The 22,685-nt window shown below is 37.7% G+C and overlaps 1 protein-coding gene across 5 annotated transcripts in view; it reads left to right on the top strand.

Annotated features, from left to right (window-relative positions):
- The window catches only part of PAFAH1B1 (platelet activating factor acetylhydrolase 1b regulatory subunit 1), an 82,798-nt gene that overhangs the window by 14,762 nt on the left and 45,351 nt on the right, over positions 1-22,685 (top strand). For all 5 annotated transcript variants that reach the window (XM_072779015.1, XM_072779012.1, XM_072779016.1 and 2 more), the window contains exon 2: positions 20,179-20,399. In XM_072779015.1, the coding sequence (XP_072635116.1) occupies positions 20,368-20,399 (32 nt within the window). In that variant the 5' untranslated portion in view covers positions 20,179-20,367. The remainder of the gene's footprint in view (positions 1-20,178; positions 20,400-22,685) is intronic.

Genomic DNA, 22,685 nt, shown 5'->3' with positions numbered 1-22,685 from the left:
ATAGTGAAGAAACACTTCTTTGTTGATGCTTCTATAGAAAGTGGACAAAAGTATAGTTGGACCACTGCAGTAGTCAACAAAAGTAGAACAGTATATTTCTCTGAAAGTGAAGAATATTGTAATACGATTAATATGCAAACAAAATGAGTCTTATATGGAAAGATTACAACCTTGCCGACTTTGCTAATTTATATTACTTGCATTGTTCTCTGTAGACATGTGTTTGTGATCTCTAAATTTTTGTGTAAGTAGCTGAGGACTGCTGAAGTACAGTTGAAGATCAAAAAGATATTAAGATAGTTTGTAGTTAATGAAGTTCTGTGTGATGCAAGATAGTCACTTTTTTTTTCTTTTAGCTGTTTTACATACCCTTGTTCTAGAAAGGTTTTAAGCAGAGGCATTGAAAACTGGCTTAATCTCAACTGTCCTACCTTTCCGCACTGTTTTCTTATTTTAAATATTTTATCTATTTATCTGAGAGAGAGACAGAGATAGCGAGAGATAGCACAAACTGGGAGGAGAGGGAGAGGCAGTGATTCCTGCCTGATGGGGGACTCCATCCCAGGGCCCCTGGATCACAACCTGAACCAAAGGCAGACACTCAGCCACTGAGCCACCCAGGTGCCCCTTGACCTCCCTATTTATTAGTCTTTGTATTTGATTTGTATCCCTTTACTTAAGGCAGTTTATAAATATGCACACACTACAAAATACCATAGATTAAAAGTGAAAAGAGAGAAGAAACAAGAACAAAGGGTAAGGATAACATGTAATCAGAATCTAGGCCAAAAAGGTCTATCACAATGTTCTTGTTACAGGCAGAGCATAATTTTAACTCTTAGCTTTCTATGAACTAACACAATGAAAAAACCTGTTATTTTCACAGTGTTCCCACAATAAAAGTAAAGTAGTTAATTCAGAAAGATAATTAACCAGTATCAGAATTTTTCATAAGGGTCTTCGTAATGGGGATTATGTGCTATTTTCTTTAATCTCATCAATATCTCTAAGGTAGATGGATGCCTGGTATTTAATTAACACTTAATGTGGAAAGGTCGACCACATCATGGGAGAGGCAGTGTGAAAAAGTATGTAGATTGTCCTTTGTTGTCTTATCAGTGGATATAGTTTCCCAGCTTTTGATATATATTGAGATTGAATTCTTCGGCAGATACCTAAAGTGCAGATGTTCTGTACATGAAATACAGACCTTTTATATGTAGGATTTAAATATTTTTGTGAAAACCTAGTTTTACCTAGATAGAATTTATGCCAGTGCTTGTAGCTTAAGATTCCTCTTAGAAAAAAAATTAAATTTGCTACACAACTGTCTTGTTGGAACGTACACAGAGCAGTATTTTTCCAGAGTGGAAAAATTTCCAAATGGTAAAATCATAAAGAAATAGACTTTAAAGGGATGCCTGGGTTGCTCAGTGGTTGAGCATCTGCCTTTGGCTCAGGGCGTGAACTCGGGGCCCTGGGATCCAGTCACACATCAGGTTCTCCTCGAGGACCTGCTTCTCCCTCTGCCTATGTTTCTGCCTCTCTCTCTGTATCGCTCATGAATAAATAAATAAAATCTTTTTTTTTTTTTTTTTTTTTAAAGAAATAGACTTAAAAAGGGGGCCAGTATGCGGCTAGAACTTGCCTCAGCAGAACACCATTCCTATGGATCAGGACTCCTAACAGTTTTTAGCATAGATTAAATGTAAAGAAGTATTGGTTTTTTATTTATGTCTGTAATAGATATGGTCTCTGCCTTCAAAAAACATACTAATATATGGCTCTGCTTCTTAAAAAATAAGATTTTTTTCTTCAGCTGTACTAGAACTACAGTTCTAGGTCTTATTACCTTCACTACTGAATCTTTTTTTTTTTTTTTTTTTAAGATTTTATTTGCTTATTCATAAGAGACACTGTGAGAGGCAGAAACAGGCAGAAGAAGAAGCAGGCTTCCTGCAGGGAGCCTGATGGGGAATTCGATCCCAGGACCCTGGGATCGTAACCTGAGCTAAAAACAGACATTCAATCACTGAGCCACCCTGGTCTCTCCACTACTGAATCTTTTGAATTCAGAGTCAAAACCTATTTTCTAATGACTGCCTTTTGTATTTCTCAGTTTGCCGTCTATAGCCTTGACTTTTTAGCAATACTATATTCTCCAACTGCTTAAAATAATTTTGCATTTGGATATTTTGTCCTGTTTTATTCAACATATTATTTTTCCTTCTTCCAAAACCTGCCTCAAAATTTTTCTAATCACTTCCGGTTTTTTTAGTCTTTTTAGTTTATAAAGTTGACTTAGTCTTCAGCTCATGTTATGTTCTCGTTATCACCTTCTTTCCTGTCCCCTCTTTCCCACCTTACTTTTAACTAGATTGTACATTTATTTTGAGATGGATTGCATTTTATTCATCTTTAATCTTAAAACCTGCTAGCATAGAGCGTAATGAATGAACGAATGAAAGGACATGTATACCTCACATCTTGCAATTACATTTAACGCATAGAAGTTTCTTATGGATAGGGACAATTTCTTCACATTGCTTTTTATTTTTATTTATTTTTAAATTTTTTAAAAAATATTTTATTTATTCATGAGATAGAGAGAGAGAGAGGGGCAGAGACACAGGCAGAGGGAGAAGCAGTCTCCATGCAGGGAGTCCGACGTGGGTCTCCAGGATCATGCTCTAGGCTAAAGGTGGCAGGCTCCCTGGGCTGCCCCACATTGCTTTTTATGTCACAGGTAGCTTTCCTACGTGCTGAGCTACATAGGACACACATCTGTATTGTTGGGATTTAATACTGGGTACCTGGTAGTTCTTTGGTAAACAAATTGAATTGACATCGAAAATACAGTTCTCAGTTGTTTGTTTCAGTGGAGGCAAACACTCCTATGGAGTAAGCTAGAAATCAGTTCATTTGAGAGACACTGTAGGTTTCCCAGTTGTTTTATAATAATACCTAGGCATTTGTTTTTAGATGTAAACGGGGGATCTGCCTTTATGACTAGAGAAGGTCATCGTCAAGAGCAAGTAGTGGATTTGTCCCCCCCAAAAGTTCCACTTTTGCTTATATGAAGTCTGACAATAAAAGCTCTTTTTTTAAATCCTTCACATTGCTCTATCCCAGTCGAGACCTCTGTCATCTTCTACTTTTATCTCTCCCTTGCTTTGATATTTCCTATGTATTATCTCCGAAATAATCACCATGAAATACCCATTTTAGAACATTGCTCCCTTAAGAATTGTTGTGATTTCTGCATTGTAGCAATTCATTTGGGGTGTCTACATTAGTATTCATCAAACCTTATGCTGAAAAAGGTTCATTGGACAGAGTATCTTCTGTTATTTGTATGATTGGAAAGTATTAGGAAACTTTTTTCTTGTGTTACAGCAGTGGATTTTTTTTTTTAAATTTTTATTTATTTATGATAGTCACAGAGAGAGAGAGAGAGAGAGAGAGAGAGGGGCAGAGACATAGGCAGAGGGAGAAGCAGGCTCCATGCACCGGGAGCCTGATGTGGGATTCGATCCCGGGTCTCCAGGATCACGCCCTGGGCCAAAGGCAGGCGCCAAACCGCTGCGCCACCCAGGGATCCCAGCAGTGGATTTTTGTGTGCAACTTAGTTTTAACTTAAAAAATCAAGCTTACAGGACTCTTGTAGCTATGTTTGTCACCTAAAAATGTAACATTTAAAAGCAGAAACTGGAAAAGTAATATGCATATTAGAATGTAAAAAGGTCTTTAGTTTTGAAAGTTTTTGTATAATCAGTGTTGAACCTTTAAAAAAGAAATTGTATCAAAACCAGGGGGCACCTGGGTGGCTCAGTGATTGAGCATCTGCCTTTGGCCCAGTTCGTGATCCCAGGGTCCTGAGATTCAGTCCCACATCAGGCTCCCTGCGGAGAGCCTGCTTCTCCCTGTGCCTGTGTCTCTGCCTCTCTTTCTGTCTCTCTCAATAAATAAGTAAAATCTTTTAAAAAAGAAACCAGCCCCAGGGAGCTGGACTTTGATTTTTGCCTACATTTCAGAATTGGAAATGTTTGGAATTTTAAAAAAGAAACATGAGAGTAAAGTAATAGTGCATCTTTAGTTCTGAGAACATAGTAGATTTTTATCTCCGTTTTAAAATGATGCCTGTAGAAGTCATTTAGAAACATTTACTAAATATCAATTGTGTATTAATTACTGTGATTTTTGTTTTAGGTTTTATTTATTTATTCATGAGAAACACAGAGAGAGGCAGAGACACAGGCAGAGGAGAAGCAGGCTCCTGGCAGGGAGCCAGATGCAGGACTAGACCCCGGGACCCCCGGATCATGCTCTGAGCCCTGAGCCTTCGGCAGACACTCAACCCCTGAGCCACCCAGGCGTCCCACTAGTGAATCATTATTGAATACTTTTCTACCTCAACAATGAAGGATTTTCCCTTTTTCTAACAATCAGATTTAGACAAAACATTGCAGTGTGATAGAAATTAAGGTAAAGATGCATTTACTGTATGCTAGGCACTATTGTAAGTACTTTATATGTAACCAACTCATTTAATCTGCCTGACAATTGTGTGAAATAGATACTATTAGTAAACTAGCCTGTATCAGTTACCTTCATTTGTTTGGTTAAGGGGGTTTGCAGACTTATAGCTAGCAAGCCAGATACTACCTGCTACTTGTTTGTGTACAGCCTGTGAGCCGAGCATGATTTTTAGTGGTTGAATAAAGCAAAAGAAAAATATTTTGTAAAGCTTTATTTAAAAAAAAAAAATTAGAGATTTTATTTATTTATTCATGGGAGACACCGGCGAGGAGGGGCAGAGACCCAGGCAATGTGATGTGGGACTCAATCCTGGTACTCCGGGATCACGCCCTGAGCCAAAGGCAGACACTCAACCACTGAACCACCCAGGCATCCCTAAAGTTTTATTTTGTAAAAAATTTAATTTTATAAATTACCAACTTATAAAAAATAATAATAATAAAAAAGACAAAACATGAAATTCAAAGCTCAGTGTCTGTAAAGTTTTATTGGAATAGAAACACACCTGTTCATTTACATTGTTTTTATTTTTTTGGAGAGAGAGAAAGAGGGAGCACAAGCAGGGGCTTGAGGCAGTGGGAGAGGGAAAGAGAATCCCAAGCAGGCTCCATGCTGAGCTTGGGGCCTGATGTGTGGGGCTAGATCTCAACAACCCTGAGATCATGACCTGAGCTGAAATTAAGAGTCGGATGCTGGGACACCTCGGTGGCTCATCGGTTGAGCATCTGCCTTCGGCTCAAAGTGTGATCCTGGGGTCCCGGGATCAAGTCCCACATTGGGCTCCCTGCATGGAGCCTGCTTCTCCCTCTGCCTGTGTCTCTGCCTCTCTCTCTGTGTCTCTCATGAATAAATAAATAAAATTAAACAAACAATGTCAGATGCTTAGCTGACTGAGCCACCCAGGTGCCTCTCATCTTTTTAAAGTTTTTTTTTTTTTTTTAATTTTTATTTATTTATGATAGTCACAGAGAGAGAGAGAGAGAGAGAGGGGCAGAGACATAGGCAGAGGGAGAAGCAGGCTCCATGCACTGGGAACCCGACGTGGGATTCGATCCCGGGTCTCCAGGATCGTGCCCTGGGCCAAAGGCAGGTGCCAAACCACTGCGCCACCCAGGGATTCCCAAGTTTTTATATAAATTCCAGTTTGTTAACGTACAGTGTAATATTAGTTTCAGGTGTACAAGATAGTAATTCAGCACTTATATACATCATCCTGGGCTCATCACAAGTGCGTGCTCTTTTATCTCCATCACCTATTTAACCCCCACCCCCACCCCCCAGCCACTTTCCTTCTGGTCACCATCAGTTCTCTATAGTTAAGAATCCCCTTCCTTCTCTGTTTGCCTGTCTCTCTCTTTTTTTTCCCTTTGCTCGTTTGTTTTGCTTCTTAAATTCCGCATGTGAGTGAAATCATGGTTTTTGTCTTTGACTTAATTTTGCTTAGCTAGAGAGTTATTATGCTAAGCAAAATAAGTCAGAAAAATGGCATCTCTAGCTCTATTTATGTCACTGCAAATGGTTTTACATATTGGTTGTTTTCTGCTACAGATATGGTGAGGTTGACGGAACTTAAAATACTTATTTTCTGGCTCTTTACTGAAAGTTTGGTTACCCTTGGTTTAGATAAATAGGGGGAAAGACAAAATCAAAATAAAAGGTAACAAAGTTAACGTATATGCAAACAAATATGTCTATTAGATCATACCAGGAAGACTAGTTATATAATGAACAAGCCAGCTGTTTTTTCTTCCTGAAATGCATATATTTTTTAAGATTTTATTTGTTTGAGAGTGCATGAAAGAGTGTATGAACATGGGCAGCCCTGGTGGCCCAGCGGCTTGGCGCTGCCTTCGGCCTGGGGCATGATCCTGGAGACCCAGGATCGAGTCCCACGTCGGGCTCCCTCCTTGGAGCCTGCTTTCTCCCTCTGCCTGTGTCTCTGCCTCTCTCTCTCTCTGTCCTGAATAAATAGAATCTTTAAAAAAAAAAAAAATAAATAAAGTACATGAGCAGGGCAAGGGCACAGGGAGAAGCAGACTCCCCACTGAATACTCCTTCGTGAAGTATTTTTTGAGAATCTTTAATAGGGGCCTGAGTGGCTCAGCCAGTTAAGTCTCCAACTCCAGGTTTTGACTCTTGGTTTCAGCTCACATCATGATCTCAGGGTTGTGAGATCGACCCCATGTCCTTCCGGCCCCGTGCTTAGCACTGAATCAGCTTGGGATTCTCTCTCCCTCTCATCTACCCCTCCCCCTTCTTGCATGTATGTGCATGTGCACACACATTCTCTCTCAAATGAATAAAATCTTTTTTTTTTAAATGTTCATTCTTTTTACTATTTTTTTAATTTTTAAAAAAAATTTATGATATTTTTATATCATATCGTATTTTATTTTTATTTTATGATAGTCACACAGAGAGAGAGAGAGAGAGAGAGAGAGAGAGGCAGAGACACAGGCAGAGGGAGAAGCAGGCTCCATGCACCAGGAGCCCGATGTGGGATTCGATCCCGGGTCTCCAGGATCGCGCCTTGGACCAAAGGCAGGCGCTAAACCGCTGCGCCACCCAGGGATCCCCTCAAATGAATAAAATCTTTAAAAAAAACTTCAATAGAAGCTCAACTGTAATGAAAAATACTTTATTTCAAAATGTTAGATTGGCCTTTTTTTCCTGTTAATATATTTCTTCAAAGTATATCTGAGGAGTCTTGTAAATATTTTTTTGATTCTGAGTGGCAGTTGGAATTATCATTGAAATCTGAGTACCTTGGCCTTGTAATTTGATTTTTGCCCGTGAAGCCCAGATACCATTTTCTGACACTGATGATTTCATGAGGAAATCTTTATAATTTTGCTTGTAACCTTTTAGGACTGGTTATAGTTTATGCTGTTGAGGATATGGTTCTCTATTGAGGATGTGCATCACAATCACTTAGAGACTTTTTATTTTTTATTTTTATGATAGTCCCACACAGAGAGAGAGAGAGGCAGAGACACAGGCAGAGGGAGAAGCAGGCTCCATGCACCGGGAGCCCGACGTGGGATTCAATCCCGGGTCTCCAGGATCGCGCCCTGGGCCAAAGGCAGGCGCTAAACCTCTGTGCCACCCAGGGATCCCCTCACTTAGAGACTTTTAAAAAATTTGATGACTCTTCAGAATCTCTGAGGATAAGGCCCTTTATTATGATGATCTTCAGGAAGTTCTTCAAGTGGTTCTAATATACACTCCTGGTTACTTCCTTTTTAAACTATTTTAATAAATCCAGTTAAACAAAATACACATGTGGCATTTATTCTGTTTTCTATAGATGTTTTTCAACCTAAAGACTCATTGTCTAAATTGATTTAGACTTGTAGAGGTCAGTGGCATCAATTTGTTGAATTCATTTTCTTTTGATGTAAATAGTATAATAGAATACAAGTTGAAAGTTAGCAAGTAGTATAATTTAGTATTCTTCATTTTTATAAGATATTTATTTGGCATCATGGTATCCCAGAGAGTCTGGAAATAATGGATTTGATAAAGTAAAACACAACTTACAGGAAACAACATTTTTAGGAGGAATAGTTTATATTTGAGAACCATTTGGTCAGGCTGTATGCCTGTAAAATAATAATAAAAGTAGATTTTTTTCTTTTGTTTTCATTTAAGTATGTTTTGGCACCGAAGTAAAGAAAAAAATGACCCACAATCTCTAAAATCATATTAAAACAAGAAATGTTTGTCTTTTTTCACATTCCTTTTCACTGTTGATAGGCATACACAGTCATATCACAGAGAATACTCTAATTTATCTCATATGAGATAAAAAGCACTAGAAAGTGATATACAGTAAAATCTAAAGGCAGAAATTCAGTTTCTTTGGAACCTTCAGGTGTTCAAAATAGCTTCATGCCTTAAGTCAAAGAAGAGGAGGAAACTTTTTTTTTTTAAAGATTTTATTTATTCATGAGATACGTACAGAGAGAGGCAGAGACATGGGCAGAGGGAGAAGCAGGTTCCCTGCAGGGAGTATTAGGATTGGACTGGATCCCAGGATCCTAGGATCAAGCCCTGAGCCAAAGGCAGATGCTCAACCACTGAACCACTCAGGTGCCCCTCATTTTTTAATCAATGAAGAAATAGTATTTGAGCACCCATCAACAAGTAAACCCTGCTGGGATGAAGGTTATATCTAACATGTTTGATGGGTGTGCCATGGGATTGTGAGGATGCATGCATAAATCAGTATGCATGCATCCTCATCCTGATTAATTAAAGGGAGAGCCAAGAGATGGTGAGGTAGACAGGCCAAGAATGAAAAAACAACGAGAAAAAAAATGGAAAGAGAGGAAATACCAGCAGTAATGAGATGATGCTTATAAATTGTAATGGTAGTGAGTATCAAAAACTTAGTGGAGAGAGTGATGAAAAACAGAGTGGGTAGGATGAGTTCTTAATTATGTTTTGCATGTCAGTAGCCCTTGTTCTGGGTGTCTTTCTTGTTTTTTTTTTTTCTTTCTTGTTTTTGTAGGTGGGAAACAACCTTTTTACATTTGAAAACCCTTGACGGTATTGATTTACCTGGAGGGTATCCAGAGAGTAGAGTTTAAGTACTATGAGGGGTGAAGAGTATTTATTCCAGTAGAGTTTATTGACAGCTAAGCCTATAATAAAAAAGGTTGCTATATTATTATGACTAAACTGAAGATATGGGGTATATTAGGGTTTTCCAGAGAAACAGAATGTAATGTACGTATGTATTTAAAATAAAAAAGTAATAGTCTCTCTTTCTCTCTCTCACTTGAGTGGGTGGGTTAGATTTCAAGGAATTGATTCACATGATTGTGAAGGTTGGCAAGTCCAAAATTTACAGGGTAGCCTGCCTGTAGAGATCCAGGGAAGAGTTGAGTTGCAGCTAGAGTCCAAAGACAGTCTGCTGTCAAAATTCTTCCTTGGGAGTTGTGTATGTCTTTTCACTTAAAACCTTCAGTTGCTTGGATGAACCCATCTACATTGGGGGTAGGGGGTAATCTGCTTTATTCATTGTCAACTAATTTAAATTTTAACCTCATCTAAAATATGCCTTCATAGCAAGATCTAAACAAGCATTTGACAAAATATCTGGCTACTGTGGCCTGGCCAAGTTGACACACAAAATTAACCATCACAGGAGGTATAGTACAAACCATCTCATACATGATTCCAGTCTTCTAGTGACAGGCAAAACACAAAGGCAAAAAAGGTGGATTCTAAAAGAAAATATGGACATCTGGATATGATTTATACTGTGTTACTTAAATCTATGTCTTTTTGATTTCAAAGCCCAAAAACTTTCTATTTCTTCAGATTTATAACCTAGCTATGGAGTGTCTATTTACAACACTTGGCCTTTTTGCCTTTGATATTAGAGTTACTAGACTTGATTGGTGGGAATAGTTCTCTGTGAAAAAGTGATATCTTCTTAATCTTTGGCCCAAAGCTAATTGAAAAGTGCAAACTATTTTTATATGTACCCAGATATTTATTTGATCAGTGACTTAAATCTTGTAAAATGAGATGTGGTTGTTGGCTATAACTAATAGAAGTGAGGAAATGGTGTGGCTGTTGGAAGAATTCTACTTTTTCAGCAAACTGTGCCTGAGCTTAGTCTGTCTCTCAATGATGGATCAATCTGGCCTTTTTTGTTTTTGTTACTGCCTGCCAACAGCAGGTCCCAATGAATCATGGGCCTCTGAGATGGAGCAGAGTAAGAACAAGCATACTTTAAAGCCTAGGTATTTGATTAAAAACTTGCAATGATCTAACATTTTTAAATTGTGAGCATGGGAGAAAACTTTTCTTATACTTTATTGTTCACACAGAGCACAAGATACTGCAAAGGACAATTAATAGTTTGGCTAATTTTGCAATCTTTATTTTTATTAGAAAATTATTTCAGAACTCTAGAAACTTATGGACAAGTGAGGAAATCAAAGATTGAATTAAGGAAATGAAATTACTCTTAGGAGGTACTTTGTTTTATCTAATCTCATAGATTTAAACTATATATACTGGGGTATTTTTTCAGAATATTCAGTGCATTGACTTAGTATAGGTAAGTTTATTATTTATTTCATTATTTGACTGCATTACACATAGCAGTTTTAAATATTTTTATACAGGGATCCCTGGGTGGCTCAGCGGTTTAGTGCCTGCCTTCAGCCCAGGGTGTGATCCTGGAATCCCAGGATCCAGTCCCACATCAGGCTCCCTGCATGGAGCCTGCTTCTCCCTCTGCCTGTGTCTCTGCCTCTCTCTCTCTCTCTCTCTCTCTCTGTGTGTGTCTCTCATGAATAAATAAAATCTTAAAGAAATAAATATTTTTATAGCATAATATTCAGAGTCAAATATTGAGAGCTTAGAGAAACCTATAACCTGGGGATTAGATCTGATGTCATGTTTAGGAGCATCATCTTGATAAAGTGATAAAGAATTTGCAGGAACACCCAGAATACCCACCACTAATTATTTAAATGAGAGATGTTCCAAATCAAAACACATATGTATGTCCTTTTTTAAATTTTTTTTTAAGATTTTATTTATTTGAGCGAGGAGAGGCATGAGCATGAGGGAAGGGGGAGAGGGAGAAGGAGAAGCAGATTCCATGCTGAGCAGGGGCCTAATGCAGGGGCTCCATCCCTGGACACTGAGATCATGACCTGAGCTGAAGGCAGACCTTTAATCTGAGCCACCCAGGCACCCCACATATGTATGTTCTAATACACAGTTATACATAGATCAGAATGATTTGAATGGTGCAAACAATTCAGAGAGAGCAAGGGGAAAAGAAGATGGCATAAGTGAAAAAAATATTTCCTTTCTGGGGAGAAAGACCATGTTTTGGGAGATGATTGCTTCAGTTTTCATTTCTTAAGATTTCCAGAATATCAGTCATGTGACACTAACCAGATCATACATGTTCTTCATTATTTTTTTTTAAGATTTTATTTATTTATTCATGAGAGCCAGAGAGCGAGGGAGAGAGAGGCAGAGATACAGGCAGAGGGAGAAGCAGGCTCCATGCAGGGAGCCTGATGTGGGACTCGATCCTGGCACTCCAGGATCACACCCTGGGCCGAAGGCATGCGCCAAACCGCCCAGCCACCTAGGGATTCCCACTCTTCATTATTTTTTATGAAAAAAAGTGTCAAAAATTAAGTTAACAAGAAACTTGATAAGAAGGCATGTTTCCAGTTTATTAAAGTAGGTTTTGAAAATATATGTAAAGTTCAAAAAATAAATAAAGTTCAAAACAGGGCAGAGATAACATGTATGGTATTACTTATGGAATTTATTTATATTATCCTGATTACTCCTCACTATAATTCACATTTAAGTCCATTTCATAGTTGAGAAGAGCTTATAACTTGACTATATATTGAGTATCTAAAAACAGATTAATAAGTAGTACCATTATGACATGTAACATGAATAGGCAGTTTTATGTCTCTTTTTTTGTTTGATGCTGGTTATCTGTGTTTTGTTTTGTTTTGTTTTAAGAGAGAGTGAGCAGGGAAGGCCAGGAAGGGCAGAATCATAAGTAGGCTCCATACTCCACATCCAGTACTAAGGGCTCCATCTAAAAATCCTGAGATCATAAGCTGAGTCAAAATCAAAGTCAGAGGCTTAACCAACTGAGCCACACAGGCACCCCTTGGTCTGATGCTTTTGAAACATCATGTAAGGGTAGCATAATTAAGAAAGTAGCTTTTAGTTGTCTAGGTCAAACTGAAATCTTAATTCATTAAATTATAAACAAGTATTTTTTATCTTTTTACCACCTTGTGATAAGAAAAAGATTACCGACATCTGTGTGGTTCAGTCGGTTGGATGTCTGCTTTTGGCTCAGGTCATGATCCCAGGGTCCTTGGAACAAGCTCCATGTCATTAGGCTCCCTGGTCAGTGAGGAATCTGCTTCTCCCTCTCCAGCTCCCCCTGCTTATGCTCTTGCTCTCTTTCAAATAAATAAATACATAAATAAATTTTTTAAAAAAAGGCTAGCTTTATTTTTCTTTATTGAATTATTGTGTATAAAATCTATGTAAGGATAATAGGATAAAAATGGTAAAAATAGTTGGAAACACTGGGAGGGGTATATCTGTGATGTGAATAGTCCTGCATGTTAATAAAATATATCTCATTAGTGGTTTTGAGAAAAATTCTGTTTTTTATAACTGTGCTAAAAAACCTAATGATTTGCAAAATACCATGAAGCATGCAGTTAATTGGGAAACAATAGATTTTATTTAACTTGTAAAAATTAACTAGCGTGCAGAGGTACTCAGTAAATCTTTATTGGCAGTAGTTTCTGCCTTGCCTCATTGCTGTATCTAGAATATATTGTTTGGATTAGGATTATGAGTTGTAATATGTGCTGGTCAAGCAAGGTAGGTAATCTGCTGACCCTCTTTATTTATTTATTTTTAAGATTTTGTTTATTTATTCATGAGAGACAGAGAGTGAGAGAGAAAGGGGGGCCCAGAGGGAGAAGCAGGCTCCATGCAGGGAGCCCGACATGGGACTCAGTCTCCGGTCTCCAGGGTCACTCCCTGGACTGAAGGCAGTGCTAAACCGCTGAGCCATCCAGGCTGCCCTGATTATTTCCATTTTTATGTTAATTTTGCTGTTAACGTATAATCAGCTTATGTTTTTCCCTTACACACATCCTTTATTTTCTGTATATTTCCTATTTCATAAACTGATGGTTGGCAGGGACTGATGTACAAGATAAATTATTATTTTTTTTAAAATTTTTATTTATTTATGATAGTCACAGAGAGAGAGAGAGAGAGAGAGAGAGAGAGGCAGAGACGCAGGCTGAGGGAGAAGCAGGCTCCAGGCACCAGGAGCCCGACGTGGGATTCGATCCCGGGTCTCCAGGATTGTGCCCTGGGCCAAAGGCAGGCGCTAAACCGCTGCGCCACCCAGGGATCCCCACAAGATAAATTATTTTATTTTTTTACAAGATAAATTATTAATTAAATATGTTATAAAGGTTGTTTTGGTAAGTGTGAAACCTATATTAACACATGGAAACTGAAAATGCAAAGAATTTAAGTTCATAATTCACTCATCCAGTTTTGTAAGATTTTTAAAAGCTATTTTCTTTTTCACTTTTCCCCTTTCTCTTTCTGTGGTGAGGTACTTTCTCCAGCAATAAACTTTGTTTAAGAGAGCTGCATTTATATAGCAGATAAAGCAAATATAATATTAGAATATAGAAATGTTGGGACATCTGGGTGGCTCATCGGTTAAGCAGTTGTTTTCAGCTCAGGGCATGATCCTAGAGTCCCGGGATTGAGTCTCTGTCTCTCTCTCTCTCCCTCTGTCTCTCATGAATAAATAAATAAAATCTTTTAAAAAAAATTTATTTATATTATCCTGATTATAGAAAGGTTAAGAATTCTGTATTCAAGAAACATATTGAAGCTTCTGTTTCTATTGCTTGAGCAACACAGAAGTGATCTCTAAGAACGTCTGAATATTGACATGCAAATGAATAAATGAGACTCTTTGAAATATATTTGTAATATATATAAGTAGCTTAGAAGGGATTATTGAAGTGCTGTCAAAATACATCTCAAAAATGTTAAGTCTTCTCATTCATTATGTTGACTTCAGAAGAATTTGTAAACTGCCTAAAAGTGCATGTAACACTCTGTTTGTAAGTGCTTCTTTGAGGAAAGAGATCTTGATTTTCCTTACATTCTCAAAGGAATACAGTGGCCGCCCCCTCCCCCCAAAAGATTAAGGATTCCTTCACTAGGTGGTGTGAAATATTTCCTGGTTTATTTGTATTGTTGGTTATAAATAATAGATTGTTCGTTGCAAAATATTCTGAACTATCTTTTGCTCTGAGAACCATTCATTTCTGTGGTCATGTGATATTTTGCAGTTTATGTTAAAATATTAAGCTAAAATGTAAATCTGAGAAATATTGTACATTATATTCTTAGATTCTTAGCCCCAAGATTTTATTTTTTTTAAGATTTTTTTTAAATTTATTTATTCATGATAGACACATAGAGGCAGAGAGACACAGGCAAAGGGAGAAGCAGGCTCCATGCCGGGAGTCCGACGCGGGACTCGATCCCGGGACCCCAGGATCGTGCCCCGGGCCAAAGGCAGGCGCCAAACCGCTGAGCCACCCAGGGATCCCCAAGATTTTATTTTTAAGTAAACTTCACACCCAATGTGGGACTTGAACTCACAACCCTAAGATCAAGAGCTGTACTGGTCCACTGAGTGAGCAAGCTAGGTGCCTACTGTGCAAATTTTTTGGTACATATCCCAGATTACCATTTTTACTGATAAATTTTTTTATTGTGTATTTCTAAAAATCTTAAAAATAACTGCAGTGTTGGGGCACCTGAGGGCTCAGTTGGTTAAGTGTTTGACTCTTGATTTTTGACTCAGATTGTGATTTCAGGGTCATGAGATAGAACCCCACATTGGGCTGAGCCTGGAGCCTGCTTAGGATTCTTCTTCCTCTGTCCCCCCACATCCTGTAGGCACATGTGTGTGCATGTTCTCTAAATAAATAAATAAATAAATAATAAAAATAACCATAATACCATTATGATTCTTGAAAAAGTCAGTTATTCTTTAATATCATCAGACTTGGGCGGCCCGGGTGGCTCAACGGGGTTTAGCGCTGCCTTCAGCCCAGGGCCTGGTCCTGGAGACCTGGGATCCCTGCATGGAGCCTGCTTCTTCCTCTGTCTGTCTCTCCTCTGCCTCTCTCTCTCTCTCTCTCTCTCTCTCTCTCTCTGTCTCTGTGTGTCTCTCATGAATGAATAAATAAAATCTTAAAAAAAAAATATCATCAGACTTTCATCCAGTGTTCATTTTCCCCAAATATTTGTTCATTGATTTATTTTGCAGTTGTTTATTTTTCAAGCAATTAAAAAAAATCCATATCTAAATAAAGTCTGTAAATTTCATTTGGTTGATATGTAACTTGTTTTCTTTCGACCTATAGGTTTCCCTTTCTGGCTTTTTCTTCCTTTCCTTGGAGTTTATTTGAAGAAGCTGGATCATTTATTTTATAAGGCTTTTCCCAGTCTGGATATTGCTGGTTATATCCCTTTGGTGTCTTTAACATATTCCTCTGCCCTTTGTGCTTCTTGCAAATGGATGGTTGGAGCCAGAAACTTAAACAGATTCAGATTTGATTTTGTGGCAAGAATATTTTATAGGTGGTGCAGTTTTACTCTGTCAAGGGATACATCATGCCTTGTTGTCTATTTGCCTTTGGTTGATTAGGGGAAGAAAATGGTGATACTAAAATTTTTTATTCTTCTCTTCATTTCTCCTGTATCTTTTTATTCCTCCACCAATAGCATTTAAACATCTCATTTGGTTGGGAAGAACTCCTTTTCAACATTTCTAACTGTTCGTAAGATATATATGTAAGATATATATTTACGGTACCATCTTTACTTCTCCCTGCACTTATCAGCCCATCTAAATATGGTTTCTATATGTTAAGCCATATCCTTTTCTTGTTACTAAAACCAGTCTCATCAAGGTTATCAGTAAGCTCTATACTGAATGAAGTAGACCCATTTCAGACCTTATGCTGCTTAGTAATTGGGTGATTGTGGATACTATCGATTGCCGCTTCTTTTTGAAATACTCCCTTGGCTTCTGTCACGTAGTCTCCCCTGTTTTTTTACTTTTACCTTTTTTTTTTTTTTTTTTTTACTTTGTTTTTACTTTTACCTCTTAAGTGGCTTACTGTTAGCCTCAGTTGTAGGCTTTTTTTTTTTTTCTAATGGTGTGGTGTACTGCCTGGTTCTAATAACCTAGGCCCTCTGCTCATCTAGGTCTATGTATTCTCCATGGGTCTTCCATTGTCATGACTTCAATTACACTATCTCTAAACTGATAAGTGCAAAATAATTTTTTTTTTGTAGGTTCATTCTCTTCAGAGCTGATTTATTTGTGCTGTTTCCTACTAAAAATCTTAACAGGAAACTTGGAATCAACATACCTAAAATGGAATGAATTATACTTCCCTCCTCTCCTCACACATAGGAGTTTCCTATTCAACATAGTTCTAAACCAGAAATCTGGGGATCCCTGGATGGCTCAGCGGTTTAGTGCCTGCCTTCGGCCCAGGGCGTGGTCCTCGCGTACCTGGATCAAGTCCCGTGTCGGGCTTCTTGCATGGAGCCTGCTTCTCTCTCTGCCTGTGTCTCTGCCTCTCTCTCTCTGTCATGAATAAATAAATTAAATATTAAAAAAAATAAAAATAATAAACCGGAAATCTCTTGAAGTTATCCTTGACTCCTTGCATGACCTTTCTTACCTTCCTGCCTACATCTAGTCACCAATCCTGTAAGACTTACCTGGTAAATAATTTAAATCCATCTAATTCTCTTCATTAATTGCTGCTATAGTAGTGTGATTCCCCGTCATCTGTCACCTTCATTACTATAAGCCTCCTGTCTAGTGTCTTCCTGTCAGTCTTTCTGGTCCTTTCTTCACTATGTAAGTAAGAGTAATTTTTCTGAAAAAATGTTTTCTAATGGCTGCCCATTCCTCCTAAGATAAATGTAAAGACCTGAGCTTGTTTTATGATCTCTGTAGCCTGCTTACCTCCTCAGCTTCATCCTGAGTCATCACCCCCTCTGTGGTAATACTTGTCCTGCTTTTGCACTGGTTTCCCCCCCCCCAAGATTTTATTTATTTGAGAGCAAGAGAGAGAGCAGGGGGAGGGGAAGAGAGAGAGAGAGAATCTCAAGCAGACTGCACTGAGCTCAGAGACCAGTGTGGGGCTCGATCCTACAACCCTAAGATCATGACCTACACTGAAATCAAGTCATGATCTGATGCTTAGCTAACTGAGCCACCCAGGCGCCTCTCTCTGCACAGTTTTAACTGACTGTTCCAGTAGACTGTAAACTTCTCGAGTATAAAGAGCGAGTATTTTCCTTTATTAATCCTGGTGGCCTGGTACATAGTGTTTTGTAAATGCTTGATGAATTAATTAATTGTGCAATATGCAGCTACGCATCCAGTACTTTATGTCTCTATGTCTTGACTTTATTATTATTAGATCATCTAGTATTCTAGTACTGCTGTTATTCTTGTACGTTGATTTAGTTTTTGGCTAGAGATAGTCTCTCCATAATTAAATTGGACTCTGTGGATTACCATTGTTTCAGATAATAGAAACTTATAGACAGTTCAGATAGTCACCACCATCAGATAATCTTTATCCTAATGTGACCTCTATCAGTGTAGGAGTCCCTAGATGCATTGGCTTTATTGATGGTTAAAACAAAAAAAAGTTAGGGGTTTGTTGTGGCTCAGATTGTGATCTTGGGGTGGTGAGATTGGGTCCCATATTGGGCTCTGCACTCAGCTTGGAGTCTGCTTGAGACATTCTCCCTTTTCTTCTTCCCCACCCCCTGCATTCACATGCGCTCTTTCTCTCAAATAAATAAATCTTTTTAAAAAAAAAAAAAAAAAGACTCAGAGGGATTCATGGGTAGCTGTGCAGTTGAGCATTTGCCTTTAGCTCAGGATGTGATCCTGGAGATCGAGTCCCACACTTGCCTCCCTGCCCCTCGGCCTGTATCTCTGTCTCTCATGAATAAATAAATAAAATCTTAAAAAAAAAGAGAGAGAGACTTAGAAAAGTGAGGCTTAAAATAATTAAAAGTTGTAAAATACCAGAGAGAGATGGTTTTCTGGGTTGTCCATTTTGTTTGGTTTCCCCCCCCTTTTTAAGATTTATTCATTCATTCTTTCGTTCGTTGATTCATTTATTCATGAAAGACACACTGAGAGAGGCAGAGACACAGGCAGAGGGAGAAGCATGCTCCCTGCAGAGAGCCTGATGTGGGACCCGATCCAGGGACCCTGAGACCACCATCTGAGCTGAAGGCAGACATTCAACCACTGAGCCACCCAGGCGTCCCTGTGTTTGGTTTTTATTCCACTATTTATTACTGGCATTTAGTCCTATTTTTCTGGATTTAAAAAGAGATGTGGTTTTCAGGCGTCATTTTGAGCCAGCTAGTCTCTAGGTTGGAAGAATCATTAAAGATCATAAAATTAATCCCTGATTATATTTGCTAGAATTGTTAAACAGAAAGATACTAATCAAAATCAGTAGCTACCATTGGAAACATCTGAGCACTCACTTTTTGACTCAGGGCTCAAATTTAAAACCAGGGTTGTTCTCATTTTTACTCCTTGACTGGTTTATTCACCACTCTAATAACCCTTGTGGATAGAATAGTGTGACTGTCATAAGCATGAAAAAGGTATGCAAGTGGTCTTTGTCTCTTCTGTCCGTGATGTATCTCTTGATAGGTGGTCCCACAGGCCCATCATTAAATGTTAATTTTATTTAGAGGACAATTTCCTGTTCCTTTCAAGTGTGCCTGCCAAAAGAATTTTATATGTACCAGTAGTCTGCATTTGAAATAAGACTATCTCAAATATATTTTCTAAATACAGTGGAAATGCTGTCTATTTTTGTACAGTGTGGTAAGACAAACTAAACTTATTTTTGTAAAATAGGAGATTTGAAGAATAATTCTCTAATAAATAATTCTTGATTTTTCTTAACTTTTACCTACATTTACTTTGAACTGATCACAATATTTCTTAGATGTTATATAGAAATTGATTTTACAGTGTTACAAATATAAAGAAAGGGCTCTGAAATACTGGGTTATAATTATCCAAGAACTGACTTAGAGATTTGGATTACTGTGTGAGCACACAAATTCTGGGTAGTCCATTCAGTTTTTTATTTTGAAAACAGGTGCTTCTTGGGACACCTGGGTGGCTCAGCGGTTGAGCATCCATCTTCAGCTCAGGGTGTGATTCCGGGGTCCAGGGATTGAGTCCCGCATCAGGGAGCCTGCTTCCCCCTCTGCCTATGTCTCTGCCTCTCTCTCTTTGTCTCTCATGAATAAATACATAAAATCTTAAAAAAAAAAAAAAAAAAAAAAAAGAAAGAAAGAAAGAAAACAGGTGCTTCTAAAGAACACAAAATAAATTGAAATAATATGAAATTGTTTCTTGATCAAATGCTTTGGTTAAGATGGCATGTGATTGCTGAATAGCTTATTTATATTATAAATAATATCAACCCTTCTAAGATTATTAGTGACTTATATTCACTCTTGAAGATTACTTCAGTTGCAGTTTTTTAAAAGATTTTAGTTTTAAGTAATCTCTACACCCACCATTGACCTTAAACCCACAATCCTGAAATCAAGAGTTGCACGCACCACTGACTGAGCTAGCCAGGTGCCCCAAATTTTTGCCTTTGAGGGAGAGTTATGATTTAGAGAAGTTATATGTTAATATTTGAAATTTAATAAAATTAATATCAGTATTACCTGGCAGGTGACATGGTTGAGAATGGGTAAATTTGAAAATAGTGCTGTTTTGGATCCCTAAACTATTAATGGTAGTTTAAAATACATACTGATATTATGGTATTGATTATAACAGAAAATATCATCTAATATTCATATTAGCATTAAGGGATTTCATCTTTGAAAGTGTATATTGCAAATGGTAATTTAGAAATAATTTAAATTTTAAGTAAAGGAAATTACCTTCTCTCTTTCTTTCTCTCTCCTTAGGTGGAATGAACCCTATTTGTTGACTATCTCCTGATTACTGGTTGGATTCACTTGTAAAAGAATCATCTTCCCTTGTGTGGACGCCACTTAGTGGCATATTTAGTTATAAATCCAGGGATTGCAAAGCTTTTGGATTTCCCAAAGGAGGGACATACCACTATATCAAAGAAGCTTGATATTACAGCCAAAATGGTGCTGTCCCAGAGACAACGAGATGAACTGTGAGTTTCTCTGTTTTGTATTAAAAAAAAAAAAAAATCTCTCATAAAAGACAAAGTAGTAAATTAAAATTGAACTTCGGGAGATCTATTCTTAAATTAAAACTCTTAATTGTAAGTGTACAGATACTGGTTTGGGCAGTTTAGTCTGATTTTAAAACTGGGTCTTACTTTGAAATAGTGTTATTTATTACCCTTGTGACTTTGTTGTAAAGAAGTTTAAAGCAGAACAAAGAAGTAAGTTAGCTGGGATAAGTTTTATTCTAAGCTTGTATAAAAAATATTATGTTCAGTAGGAAGATAAATCATTCAGAGCTCCTCTAAACTTTTTTGTCTAGAATGTGTGTATTAGAAAAATGAAAACTTTTTTGTTATTGCGTATTCCTTTCCTTTGCCTTATTGTATTTTTTTATCTTTTACCATTTAGGGGCTATTAGAAGATTTGAACTTCATGAGGTGGATAACATAATAGTTAATACAAATGCATTAATGAGAGAGGCATAAAATGATTTGACCACTGATATTTTATAATATCTTATAGTATTCCATATTTTATAGCATTCTGTTTTTATAGGTGAAGAATATAGAGGAATAATTTAGCTTCATGTTCTAGATTTTTAAAAATTTTTCTGTGGCTTTTTACAAAACTATTTGGAAATAATTTCAAATTTATGGGTAAGTTTTAGTTTTAAGAATGGTACAAAAATATTTAATGTACATTTTTATCGATTTCACCTATTTTATACCATTTGCTTTATCATTTGTACTCAGTACTATGCGTGTGTGTGTGTGTGTGTGTGTGTATCTATGTATGTGTACATGCAGTGTTTTTTCCTGAACCGTTTGAGGATAAGTTGCATACACCAAAGATCTTTACCCCAAATGCTTTGATGTGCAGTTCCTAAAAATAAGGATATTCTTCTGTAAAACCACAGGACAGCTAGCAATTTCAGTAAATTTCACATTGACACAATACTTTTATTTATTCTACTTCCATATTCCAATTTTGCCAATTAACCCAATGCCCTTTATTGCACAGTTTGGTTGTTTTGTTTTGTTTTTCTGTCCTTTCTAGTACACTGTCCAATACAGGGTTAGGTAATATATTTAGTTGTCATTCCTCTTTAGTCTTTTTTTTTCTTTTTTTTAAGATTTATTTATTTGAGAGTGTGCTGAGGAAGGGGCAGAGGGAGAGGGAGATAGAGATAGAATCTGCAGCAGACTCCCCACTGAGCATGGAGCCCCATGCGGAGCTTGATCCCACAATCATGACATGAGTCAGACACTTAAACAACTAAGCCACGCAGGCACCCATATTTCTCTTTAGTCTTGCTTAATCTGGAACAGTTCTTCAGCCATTATGTGTTGTTTAGGACAATAATATATATATATTTAACTTTAGTTATTATTTTAGAACACAAGTGGGAGAGGCAGAGAAAGGTAAAAGATTCTCCAGAAGATTCCATGGAGAGCCCGATATGGGGCTCAGTCTCAGGATCCTGAGATCATGACCTGAGCCAAAATCATGAGTCAGATGCTCAACGAACTGTGCCACTTAGGTGTCCCTAGGAAAATTTTTTTTAAAATTTTTTTAAAAATGTATTTATTTATGATAGTCACACACAGAGAGAGAGAGGCAGAGACACAGGCAGAGGGAGAAGCAGGCTCCATGCACTGGGAGCCCGATGTGGGACTGGATCCCGGGTCTCCAGGATCGCACCCTGGGCCAAAGGCAGGCGCTAAACCACTGCGCCACCCAGGGATCCCCCCTAGGACAATATTTTTGAGGAATGGTTGGTTGGTTGTTTTTAATAGCACATTCACCATTTTGTATCTGTCTAATGTTTCTTCATGATTAGATTCAGAGTATATATTCTTGGCCAGAATACTATATAAGTAATTTGTATTCTTCTCAGGATATCATGTCTGGAGATACATTATGTCTATCTGCCCTTCAGTGGTGATGCTCATTTTGATCCCTCAGTCAAGATAAGATGCCTAGTTTCTCCACTGTATAGTTACTTTTATTTTTTCAACAAATATAAGTGGGGAGACCTTTTAATACCATGCAAGACATTTTTTTAAAGATAGATTTTAGAGCAAGTGAGTGGGGTAGAGAATGTGGGTAGAAGTAGAGAATCACAAGCAGACCTCCCTGCTGACCACAGAGCCTGATGTGGAGCTTGATCTCATAACCCTGAGATCATGGCCTAAGCCGAAATCAAGAGTCAGCAGCTTAACCGACTGAGCCACCCAGGCACCCCCATGCAAAACATTATTTCCATCAGT

This window comes from Canis lupus, chromosome 16, assembly GCF_048164855.1.
Source record: "Canis lupus baileyi chromosome 16, mCanLup2.hap1, whole genome shotgun sequence".
Classification (NCBI taxonomy): domain Eukaryota; kingdom Metazoa; phylum Chordata; class Mammalia; order Carnivora; family Canidae; genus Canis; species Canis lupus.
Note: the sequence above shows the minus strand (reverse complement) of the source record. Positions and strands in the feature narration are given on the sequence as shown.